This window comes from Leptinotarsa decemlineata, unplaced genomic scaffold, assembly GCF_025532065.1.
Source record: "Leptinotarsa decemlineata unplaced genomic scaffold, Ldec_3_MD MMD2_tig00078403, whole genome shotgun sequence".
Taxonomy (NCBI): domain Eukaryota; kingdom Metazoa; phylum Arthropoda; class Insecta; order Coleoptera; family Chrysomelidae; genus Leptinotarsa; species Leptinotarsa decemlineata.
The window spans coordinates 1-12,500 of record NW_027412741.1 but is presented as its reverse complement, the minus strand read 5'-3'; the positions used below and the strand labels follow the sequence as shown (position 1 = coordinate 12,500).

Sequence of the window (12,500 nt, the reverse complement as noted above, 5' to 3'; positions counted from 1 at the left end):
AACGCCGTCCGTCACGAAACCCGTCAAACGCCGACGATCGAAACGCGATGAATTTCCTCCTTCGACCTTTCGGGTTTCTCAGGTTTACCCCTGAACGGTTTCACGTACTCTTGAACTCTCTCTTCAAAGTGCTTTTCAACTTTCCCTCACGGTACTTGTTCGCTATCGGTCTCGTGGTCATATTTAGCCTTAGATGGAGTTTACCACCCACTTAGGGCTGCACTCTCAAGCAACCCGACTCTGAGGAGAGATCCTCCCGAAATTGACGGCGGTCGCTACGGGCCTGGCACCCTCTATGGGCTGTGGCCCCGTTCAAGAAGGACTTGGACGCGCCGTACGACTCCGGGATAAACGGATCCTCCCTAACACCACATTTCCCGGCGGTTAACCCGCGGGATTCGGTGCTGGGCTTATCCCTGTTCGCTCGCAGCTACTGAGGGAATCCTAGTTAGTTTCTTTTCCTCCGCTTAGTAATATGCTTAAATTCAGCGGGTAGTCTCACCTGCTCTGAGGTCGATAAAATAATTTTTCAGTTTATTCAACAGCAACGAGTCGACGTACGTAGTCTCGTCCGTCGTTATTTCGAGAGAGAACTACCGAAACGGACAAAAAAGTTCTCGACGTCCTGTAATAATGTGTGTGCGTGTGTACGTACGCTGCTCGACACGATCAGACGTCGTCTTCGATTCATCAAAGATTCTCGGACACGACGATCGTGCGTAACGAGAGCATACACACACACACACTACAAGCGTGAACCTGTATATTGCCGTGGCAGCCGCTTTCCCAACAACGGAGACTCGATACGATTTCGTTGTGTACAAACTACGTAACGTTTCTCTCATCTTGCGATGAGAAAAAACGATTCGTCGCTTTCGCACTTTAAGATGCCGCGTCTTTGTCGTCGTCGGCGCGTCGTCGTCGTCGTCAACGTGTATTTATTTTTGTTACCAAGTGTCATCGCCGCGAAGGCGATAAAATACTTAGATAACGATTATAATAACGAGACGACTCGATAGACGACAAACAACAACAACAACAACACGTCAATCATCCAACACGCTCCGACGTTTTTACAAAATATCAATTTTGAAAAACCGAGCAGTCTTTGAAATTGATACGACCCTCAGCCAGGAGTGGTCCAGGAACAGTATCCGAGGACCGCAATGTGCGTTCGAAATGTCGATGTTCATGTGTCCTGCAGTTCACAAGTTGACGCGCAATTAGCTGCGTTCTTCATCGACCCACGAGCCAAGTGATTCACCGTTCAGGGTAATCTTTTATTTAGACGTACTCAAAAAAAATAATTTCAAGAGTTCGACGTCTCGATTCGGCAAGCGTTGAGATTATACCAATGCAACAACGTACATAAATATATATATACTTGTTAAAAAAATAAAAAAAAGAGAAGCGCTCGACGATTTCGTATTCGTACGGCACCACATATTCAGACGAGGCATCGTGTACCGAAATCGCGCACGACTCAATTTTTATATTCGTCGTGTAGAGGACGCGCGTAGTATTTCATTTACCATGCGTTCTAACTGACACGGCCGGCGAATATCTTTCACAACCATCGGAAATCTCGTTGTGTAATCCGGTAACGTAAAAATTCGTACGAAACGAAACTTTCACGTTTCGACCGCGATTAAACATAATTTCCTACGGAGCGGTTTTTTAACAGTCACACACTCCTAGGTACCCGGCGAAGGCGGCGTCGTCGGCATCATCGTCATCGACGGCGAAATGTATCGTCGTATATCGCGCGTTCGCGTTCGACAAAAGAGCGTACGCTTCACAACACGATCGACGAACAACATTAGCGCCATAATCGACGACAACGACGCGGCAACACAACAATACGCACAACGTCATATATTATAATTTTCGGTAAAGAAAATTACACGCCTAATTGAAAAACCTCTAAGACGAATTTGTATAGTTCGAGAAGAGGACTACTACTAATCGAAAGGATGATGACGACAGACAACAACGTCGTCGTCGTCGTCAATTTCACCGTCATTCGAAAACGTAGTCCACCGTCGCTCATTTTCTTTTCTATCGAAACGAAAACATAAAGCGACAAATTAGTTCGAATATCGTAGAAGGAAAAAGGAGAGATTTAACTCTTTTCTCGCTTCGCGATATATATATTTGATCAGACATGTCGTATATAGACAATATCACTGTAATGATCCTTCCGCAGGTTCACCTACGGAAACCTTGTTACGACTTTTACTTCCTCTAAATGATCAAGTTTGGTCATCTTTCCGAAACATCGAAGACGCCGAAACGCCATCGCGCTCAGTCCGAAGACTCCTCACTAAATCATTCAATCGGTAGTAGCGACGGGCGGTGTGTACAAAGGGCAGGGACGTAATCAACGCGAGCTTATGACTCGCGCTTACTGGGAATTCCTCGTTCATGGGGAACAATTGCAAGCCCCAATCCCTAGCACGAAGGAGGTTCAACGGGTTACCGGGCCGCTCGGCCAGGGAGGACACGCTGATTCCTTCAGTGTAGCGCGCGTGCGGCCCAGAACATCTAAGGGCATCACAGACCTGTTATTGCTCAATCTCGTGCGGCTAGACGCCGCCTGTCCCTCTAAGAAGAATTGTTTATACGCCGACAGTAAAAACCGCGCACGATAAAGGCCGAAGCCCCATCGGCGGGCCTTTAGGATGTCGGAAAACGCCTAGTTAGTAGGCCAGAGTCTCGTTCGTTATCGGAATTAACCAGACAAATCGCTCCACCAACTAAGAACGGCCATGCACCACCACCCACCGAATCAAGAAAGAGCTCTCAATCTGTCAATCCTTCCGGTGTCCGGGCCTGGTGAGGTTTCCCGTGTTGAGTCAAATTAAGCCGCAGGCTCCACTCCTGGTGGTGCCCTTCCGTCAATTCCTTTAAGTTTCAGCTTTGCAACCATACTTCCCCCGGAACCCAAAAGCTTTGGTTTCCCGGAAGCTGCCCGCCGAGTCATCGGAGGAACGTCGGCGGATCGCTAGCTGGCATCGTTTATGGTTAGAACTAGGGCGGTATCTGATCGCCTTCGAACCTCTAACTTTCGTTCTTGATCAATGAAAGCGTTTTTGGCAAATGCTTTCGCTTCTGTCCGTCTTGCGACGATCCAAGAATTTCACCTCTAACGTCGCAATACGAATGCCCCCATCCGTTCCTATTAATCATTACCTCGGGGTTCCGAAAACCAACAAAATAGAACCGAGGTCCTATTCCATTATTCCATGCACACAGTATTCAGGCGAAGTTTTAGCCTGCTTTAAGCACTCTAATTTGTTCAAAGTAAACGTGCCGGCCCACCTCGACACTCAATGAAGAGCACCGCGGCGGGATTGAGTTGGGCCGCCCTTGCGAGCTAAGCCCACCGGCAGGACGTCCCGCGGCACACCAGTTAACACCGCGGACGATGAACCGAAGGCGCGGGACACAGATTCGACTACGAGCTTTTTAACCGCAACAACTTTAATATACGCTATTGGAGCTGGAATTACCGCGGCTGCTGGCACCAGACTTGCCCTCCAATTGATCCTCGTTAAAGGGTTTAGAGTGTACTCATTCCGATTACGGGGCCTCGGATGAGTCCCGTATCGTTATTTTTCGTCACTACCTCCCCGTGCCGGGAGTGGGTAATTTGCGCGCCTGCTGCCTTCCTTGGATGTGGTAGCCGTTTCTCAGGCTCCCTCTCCGGAATCGAACCCTGATTCCCCGTTACCCGTTACAACCATGGTAGGCGCAGAACCTACCATCGACAGTTGATAAGGCAGACATTTGAAAGATGCGTCGCCGGTGCGAGACCGTGCGATCAGCATAAAGTTATTCAGAGTCACCAAGGTGTACGATGACGAGCGAACCCGCCACCGATTGGTTTTGATCTAATAAAAGCGCTCCTTCCGTCTCCGGTCGGAACTCTGTTTGCATGTATTAGCTCTAGAATTACCACAGTTATCCAAGTAAATGTGGGTACGATCTAAGGAACCATAACTGATTTAATGAGCCTTTCGCGGTTTCACCTTAATTTGGCTTGTACTGAGACATGCATGGCTTAATCTTTGAGACAAGCATATGACTACTGGCAGGATCAACCAGGGAGCTGACGTTCTATCGTAGAACTAGTTCAGTCTCCATAATATTAAAATAATAATAAATACGGAAACAGATCTATATTCTCTTTTCGTGCGTGTTGTGTGTGCGTTATACGAAATATAAATTTTCGAAACGCCACGCTCAACGAAAAAGTTGTTATATATCTCTATGTGTCTCTGCATTATTTCATTCAAATAAAACCGGACCGACAACAAATCGAACTATAACATTGCTCAAGAAGAAATATTACAACACACGCTCGTCGTACTCGACCTGATGATAATGTTACACAAACCACCGGCGTACACGTACGTATGGTAATTTTTCGAAATACAATATATAATAGACGATATATACGTCGACCGGCACAAAACTTCGAACATTCTCTCGACCCTTCGCTAGATTGAAAGCGACTCGGTGTTCTCGAAAGATTCGTTCCGAAATTATATTTATTCTCGCTCGGACAGAGGAGAGCTGTCGCATATTTTGTGTAATAACAAAATTTTTGTTATTTTTTGGTTGATCGCATAGGGACCGCTTACGTAGAAACGCTCGCTAAATCCGCGATCTCGCAGTGTCTGACGGTTTCGGTTGGGTAGAAGCAGAAGATATACTACTACGAACTATCCACACCACCGTGGGCGAAGCCCGCACTCGACACGATATCGAATTAATGTTATTATTCAGCAGAAAAACGAATATCGTGTGATTTGGTTATCGGTGACCACGGTACCGACAGCGCTCGAGCAAGCGTCTGCCGATACTATAGAGGAAGCGTTTTCGATCCGTTTCGAAACGTACCTATCCCCCTATAGCGGCGTTTCGAGCACATCGCCCGTTTTCCGTTAACGCTGACGGGACCCTACGCGACTTTCGGTTTTTTCCACTTTTCGTATAGTCCTAGTCAATATAATTTATATCCGTCGATATGATATTGTATCAGACATGAATACGCATATCGATCGATATATTAAAATATTATAGGATAACGTTCTGACAACAGGACGTCTCGATTACAATGTTTATCGGAAAGTGTAGTGAAAATTTGTGTAAGGCCTATACCGCTTTCTCGCCATTACAACATATGAGTTGAGACGGTGAGACGATACTTGAATTAATGGGAGCAAACAGAATTTCGGAAGCGTGATAAAAAATTTTCAAAGAGAAATTTTGGCGAAAATTTCACTATACTTTCCGATATTTTCACACACACTTTCCGTTATTTTCACCACACTTTCCGTTCATGATTATTTTCGCCAAAATTTCCGTCTGAAATTTTTTTCTTCACGCTTCCGAAATTCTGCTCGCTCCCAGAAGGCAGAGGTAAACTTTCATTACACTTTCCGTTATATTTATGTTTTCACTACACTTTCCGTTATCTTTTATATTTTCACTACACTTTCCGTTCGGGTTATTTCGCCAAAATTTCCATTTCAAATTTTTATTTCACGCTTCCGATATTCTGCTTGTTCGCGGAAGGCAGAGGTAAACTTTCATTACACTTTCCGTTATATTTATGTTTTCACTACACTTTCCGATACTTTTATATTTTCACCACACTTTCCGTTCACGATTATTTTCGCCAAAGTTTCCATCTGAAATTTTTTCTTCACGCTTCCGAAATTCTGCTCGCACCCAGAAGGCAGAGGTAAACTTTCATTACACTTTCCGTTATATTTATGTTTTCACTACACTTTCCGATACTTTTATATTTTCACCACACTTTCCGATACTTTTATATTTTCACCACACTTTCCGTTCATGATTTATTTTCGCCAAAATTTCCATCTGAAATGTTTTCTTCACGCTTCCGAAATTCTGCTGCTCCCAGAAGGCAGAGGTAAACTTTCATTACACTTTCCGTTATATTTATGTTTTCACTACACTTTCCGATACTTTTTATTTTCACCACACTTTCCGTTCACGATTATTTTCGCCAAAGTTTCCATCTGAAATATTTTCTTCACGCTTCCGAAATTCTGCTCGCTCCCAGAAGGCAGAGGTAAACTTTCATTACACTTTCCGTTATATTTATGTTTCACTACACTTTCCGATACTTTTATATTTTCACCACACTTTCCGTTCACGATTATTTTCGCCAAAGTTTCCATCTGAAATATTTTCTTCACGCTTCCGAAATTCTGCTCGCTCCCAGAAGGCAGAGGTAAACTTTTTACACTTTCCGTTATATTTATGTTTTTATTTTTCACTACACTTTCCGTTATCTTTTATATTTTCACTACACTTTCCGTTCGGGTTATTTCGCCAAAATTTCCAATTCAAATTTTTATTTCACGCTTCCGATATTCTGCTTGCTCGCGGAAGGCAGAAGTAAACGTTCACTACACTTTCCGGTATATTTATGTTTTCACTACACTTTCCGCTACTTTTAAATTTTCATACACTTCCGTTTTCTTTTATATTTTCACTACACTTTCCGTTCGGGTTATTTCGCCAAAATTTCCATTTCAAATTTTTATTTCACGCTTCCGATATTCTGCTTGTTCGCGGAAGGCAGAGGTAAACGTTCACTACACTTTCCGTTATCTTTTATATTTTCACTACACTTTCCGTTATTTTTTTTATTTTTTCACTACACTTTCCGTTCGGGTTATTTCGCCAAAATTTCCAATTCAAATTTTTATTTCACGCTTCCGATATTCTGCTTGCTACCGGAGGGCAGAGGTCGATTAAGTTTGACGATAGTCGTGTCACTAAGTGTTCTGGCGATGTTCTAAATTTACTGTAGTCTCTGGAGATACCCTACATTTTGTTTTATAAAAGAGAAGACATTAGTAGATCAAGATGTTCACATGATGTGGTGCTTGCTGCTGCTGCAGGTTTTTCCGGGTTTTCCTGCAGCTGAAAAAGCAAATGCGCCACTGGAATCATCAATGAAGTCGCCCCTCCGGAGCGTCAATTAAATTTTGTTGTTTCATAATTTCATGATTTGTATTACTTTCTTGACCTGAGACTTACTTCAAAAATATAAAAAAATACACACGAATTCATTTCATAAGCTTTTGTGGTTCTGAAAAGAACCTTTTTTTTATGGAAACGGTAAGGACAATACAGGGGGAGGCATTAAATTCAACCGCCAAATCCGTACAAGGTTCGACCTTGCCTTTTCAGGGCGTATACAACATCCATGGCTGTGACGGTTTTGCGTTTCGCATGTTCGGTATATGTTACGGCATCTCTGATAACATTTTCGAGAAATACTTTGAGTACTCCACGAGTTTCTTCGTATATCAAACCCGAAATACGTTTAACACCACCTCGACGGGCTAATCTTCTAATGGCAGGTTTCGTTATTCCTTGGATATTATCACGCAATACTTTACGATGACGTTTCGCTCCTCCTTTTCCTAAACCTTTACCTCCCTTGCCACGACCAGTCATTTCGAATGTTAAGAATAAATTATATACTGCACGATACGAATGAAATACTGTTAGTGATACTAACGACAGACTTCGACTAAAGTTCTACACCGAACTCGGTGTCACCAATACCCAAGAACCGCAAAAATATAAAAATTCGTTTTTAATAAAAAACTATTTATTACCCTGAAATCTCATCGAAATCCGATGAGATTTGATAATATTTCAATGCATTAAACATGCAAATAAAAATTCGTTCGAAATATTTCTAAGTCCAAACGGCGGACGGTAGCCTGAACGCCGATATACTCGACGTTCAGGAACCGAGAAAATTTCATTTTAGCGTTGTGCTCTCGCGGAGAAGTAGGCGGAGCTGACGCGAGCCAACCACGCGCGAGAATTGCTTATGCAATTTTGTATTTAAGAAATCGCAGAATCGCGATTTAACACTTCTGTTCTGTCTTCAGTTCAGAACGCTTCGCTTCAGTTCAGTTTAAACCTACTGTTCAGTATTTTATTAGTTGAGATTTTACCTTCAGACTTAGAAAGCCATACGGTGTTATAGTGTATTTATAAGCGGTTGCGAATTTAGAGTTTCTCCTGTTAAGAAAGAGTTCTTAACTGATCCTGATTATTCCGAAGTGTCGGAATTAAATAGTCAGCGTCCTTTACTCAGTGGAGTATTGAATCTTGAGAGAAGTCTTCGCCTGTGAGAATCTGCGTTCATATACACCTTCTTGGGTATTGGTTGCAAGTAGAACTGTACAAAACGGTAGTTGCAGAGGCTATACCGAGCCAAGTGTGTGGGGAAGTAATTAAACAAAAATTACTTCCCAAATGAATTCGTAAAGCATCACACACAGTGAAACACACAAACCTGTCTTTGTCAAGACAAACTAAACTGAATCCGAACTTATTAGTTCGAAACAAGTGAATTCGAGTGCCATCTTCTAGACCTGGTGAGTGCTGAACTATAATTGACTTTCTCCTTAGTGAAACTTTAGTGGTACCTGCCTGGACACCGGGATTCAACGTGGGACTTCCAAGGAAAAGGCCTCCGTCGCCGTATTGACTGCACCAACAGTGAATACAGCCGGAGGTACGCCTACCCGAGCCGTCTACGAGAGTTTCCACGAGGGAGCTCTCATTGCATTGACGCTCGGCGGCTTAAAAGCCCTTGAGTCCCCGGGGACTGTTCACATCTTCGGTGATAGGAATACTAGGTAGGTCACTTCGGGTTTTGTGTGTCGTATAGGACAGGGATCGTTAGGGAAACTCTGAGACCGGTCCTAGCGGCCAACGTGGTGTCTCACCGTACCCCCGCGATTTTTGTTTAGATATTAGCTTGCAATTAGGGATTTAATAATAAAGTCGAGATTTTGCAGTTAAAGGGTGAGTTTCTCGTGTAGTCTCTACACGAAAGAGATCCTCCGGGAGCCAAGAGTGCGTCCCGGCTCTGGTCTTCTGGGATGCTTGGCGTCGACGAACGAACTCATTTGCCTAGCCGGGGTAAAAGTCGACAATTCCGAGAAAATGAATAACAATTTTCATTTTCATAGAACGCCGAGTTATCTACATGGCGCCCAACGTGGGGCCAATTTTGCGTATAATAACGCTAATAGTGAAAATATGATGTTTTCTACGACAAATCCTTTCTCGTCGCTAGTCACTGAACAAGGAAAAACTCGACAAATCCGTTTCTGAATTCGGGACGAGTATGTGAGTGGAAATACAAATCCGTTCGTGACAGTAAGCGAGATTAGAGAACAAAGAAGTGTCACGTTATGACAATAATAACAAGCCTTTTTCGCATTATGGCTTTAATAACGAAATGCGATGGCGCCCAGAAACACGGGATACAGAAAGTATTCCACAAACAAACGCAACAAACGGTCAATACTGACCCAATAAATCGGCTGGCAGAAATTCTGTTAACTGCGATCAAACAGGGACAGAATGCCAGACCGATAATTCCTACGTTGGATAAGGATAGTTTGCCAACTTTTAATGGAATTGATAATGAGAATCCACAAGAGTTCATCGATAGTCTCGTGGACAAGCTACGTAAGTGTCACATTCCTAGAGAGGAATGGGTAACGATACTAAAGGAGCGATTAGCGGGAAAAGCCGCGGAATGGGCTGCCGTGTACAGACACTGTAAGGTAGACTGGGAATTCCTGACTAATCGTATCTATATACGTATAATAGTCCACAAGTGATTGCCAAACTTACGTCCAAATTTTATGGGGAGATCCAAGATGAGTCGTTGCAAACGGACTTATTTATTTTAAGGAAGATAGCGTTGGCGAAAAGATTATTCGGGGATATAGACGAAGAATCTATTTTCCCACGATAATTAATCTGATTAAGCCAGAAATTCGCTGCTTTCTTAGGAGAGAGCGATTTGACAGCGTGGAACAGTTGCTAGATACTGTCAACGCTATCGAGGCCGATATAAGGGCACAAAAAAGTTGAATTCAGAAATCAAAGAGAAAATAATTTCTCAAATTCTCATCATTCACAAATGAACTCTCATTTCCAAGCTGGCCCGAGAAATGTTTCTCGACAGGCCAACGATATGCCTAGGCATGTGCCGCCTAGAAATGATGCCAACGAATCTAGAATTCGTAACAAATCCCCGCCACGAGAGTGGCAAACAATGTTGTGGAAGTTGTAGACACCAGTGTCAAGAATTCAGAAATAAACGAACCTCCGACAAGGGGTGTCGTCAATCAGATCCTTGTTGCAAAGGAACCTGAAGTTCATACTAAACCGGTTAAGGACCGGTGGTGTGAGTTAATAGAGGAGAAAAATTCCCTAAAGAATAAAGAGATGGAAACCCGGAACCTCCGGCAGAGAATAAAGAAGAAAAATTGAGTGAGGTCGAGGATCAAAGGACAGAATTGCCTAGAATCCTGTTCTCATCAATGACAAGGAAGTCCTTGCATTGATAGATACTGGAGCTTCAAATAATTTTATACAGCCAAAATTTGTAAAGGAGACATACCGGGAAAACACTTCTTGCCTGAAGTGGTCCACATGGGATGTTTCGGCAGTGAAACTCCTAGTTTAGGCCAGGTTACTGTAGAGACAGTAATCGAGGAAGTGCCTTGCCAACTGGAGTTCACTGCAGTGGAAAGTCTCAGGGAAGAAGCTATCCTGGGAATGCCGTTCTTGCAAAATAATAATGTCACGATCGACATGGCTAAAAATACACTGAGTTTGGGAGAATCCCCGGAAATAAAAATTTCTTGAAGAGAGGAAGCCTCTCAAATCTAGAGAAGAGACAGCCTCCCGATAAACGGCGGCGAGAGAAGTCTCCACAAAAGAAGAAAGGATTCATTAAAAAGCCGAAAAAGTGCTTATTCGCAAAATAGAATGCCTTTTCAAGGTGAAATGTATTGTCGCTCAAAGGTTGAATTTCGTTTCGATAATAACGAGATACGTCCAGTTCTTCGGAAAAGAAAACCGGGACTGGAACTGCCTCCGAAGTCGGGGCCGGATATTTTAAACTTATTCGATCAATCGCGTTCTCCGGAGCTTACTGTAAGAAAGTCTCCACAAATTGTAAAAATCCAGGCCGAGTGCGGAGCTGGGAGCGGCTGAGATGCCTCGGTGTGTAAATTAGTTTTAATGGGGATACAAATATTGTAAATATAGTTTTAAAGGACCAATTGTAAACCATTATATATATTGTATGTGTTTTTTGAAAAAATAAAGAAAAAGCAATTGCTTCTCATGCACTTGTTCTGGATAGCTATGCAACTTCTTAGGGCAGGGGGGTGTCACCAATACCCAAGAACCGCAAAAAATTTAAAAATTCGTTTTTAATAAAAACCTATTTATTACCTGAAATCTCATCGAAATCCGATGAGATTTGATAATATTTCAATGCATTAAACATGCAAATAAAAATTCGTTCGAAATATTTCTAAGTCCAAACGGCGGACGGTAGCCTGAACGCGATATACTCGACGTTCAGGAAACGAGAAAATTTCATTCCAGCGTTGTGCTCTCGCGGAGAAGTAGGCGGAGCTGACGCCAGCCAACCACGCGCGAGAATTGCTTATGCAATTTTGTATTAAGAAATCGCAGAATCGCGATTTAAACACTTCTGTTCTGTCTTCAGTTCAGAACGCTTCGCTGTTCAGTTTAAACCTACTGTTCAGTATTTTATTAGTTGAGTTTTTACCTTCAGACTTAGAAAGCCATACGGTGTTATAGTGTATTATAAGCGGTTGCGAATTTAGAGTTTCTCCGTTAAGAAAGAGTTCTTAACCTGATCCTGATATTCCGAAGTGTCGGAAATTAAATAGTCAGCGTCCTTTACTCAGGGAGTATTGAATCTTGAGAGAAGTCTTCGCCAGTGAGAATCTGCGTTCATATACACCTTCTTGGGTATTGGTTGCAAGTAGAACTGTACAAAAAACGGTAGTTGCAGAGGCTATACCGAGCCAAGTGTGTGGAAGTAATTAAACAAAAATTACTTCCCAAATGAAATTCGTAAAGCATCACACACAGTGAAACACACAAACCTGTCTTTGTCAAGACAAACTAAACTGAATCCGAACTTATTAGTTCGAAACAAGTGAATTCGAGTGCCATCTTCTAGACCTGGTGAGTGCTGAACTATAATTGACTTCTCCTTAGTGAAACTGTAGTGGTTACCTGCCTGGACACCGGGATTCAACGTGGGACTTCCCAAGGAAAAGGCCTCCGTCGCCGCCCTAGTATTGACTGCACCAACAGTGAATACAGCCGGAGGTACGCCTACCCGAGCCGTCTACGAGAGTTTCCACGAGGGAGCTCTCATTGCATTGACGCTCGGCGGCTTAAAAGCCCTTGAGTCCCGGGGGACTGTTCACATCTTCGGTGATAGGAATACTGGTAGGTCACTTCGGGTTTTGTGTGTCGTATAGGACAGGGATCGTTAGGGAAACTCTGAGACCGGTCCTAGCGGCCAACGTGGTGTCTCACCGTACCCCCGCGATTTTTGTTTAGATATTAGCTTGCAA

General features: G+C 43.3%; 1 protein-coding gene and 3 non-coding genes across 4 annotated transcripts in view; all 4 read right to left on the bottom strand.

The window, feature by feature from the left end:
• The window catches only part of LOC141487147 (large subunit ribosomal RNA), a 4,024-nt gene extending 3,508 nt beyond the window's left edge, over window positions 1–516 (bottom strand). Inside the window, exon 1 of the ribosomal RNA XR_012468223.1 lies at window positions 1–516. This exon is cut by the window's left edge and continues 3,508 nt beyond it. This is a non-coding gene — a ribosomal RNA (large subunit ribosomal RNA).
• A 604-nt stretch (window positions 517–1,120) lies between these two features.
• LOC141487144 (5.8S ribosomal RNA) lies at window positions 1,121–1,275 on the bottom strand. The gene has a single exon (XR_012468221.1). It is a non-coding gene; the product is annotated as a 5.8S ribosomal RNA (ribosomal RNA).
• A 914-nt stretch (window positions 1,276–2,189) lies between these two features.
• LOC141487145 (small subunit ribosomal RNA) lies at window positions 2,190–4,110 on the bottom strand. The gene has a single exon (XR_012468222.1). It is a non-coding gene; the product is annotated as a small subunit ribosomal RNA (ribosomal RNA).
• A 3,084-nt stretch (window positions 4,111–7,194) lies between these two features.
• On the bottom strand, window positions 7,195–7,506 carry LOC141487143 (histone H4). The gene has a single exon (XM_074185939.1). It carries the CDS (start codon window positions 7,504–7,506, stop codon window positions 7,195–7,197), a length of 312 nt encoding a protein of 103 aa, XP_074042040.1.
• Between the last annotated feature and the right edge of the window lie 4,994 nt (window positions 7,507–12,500).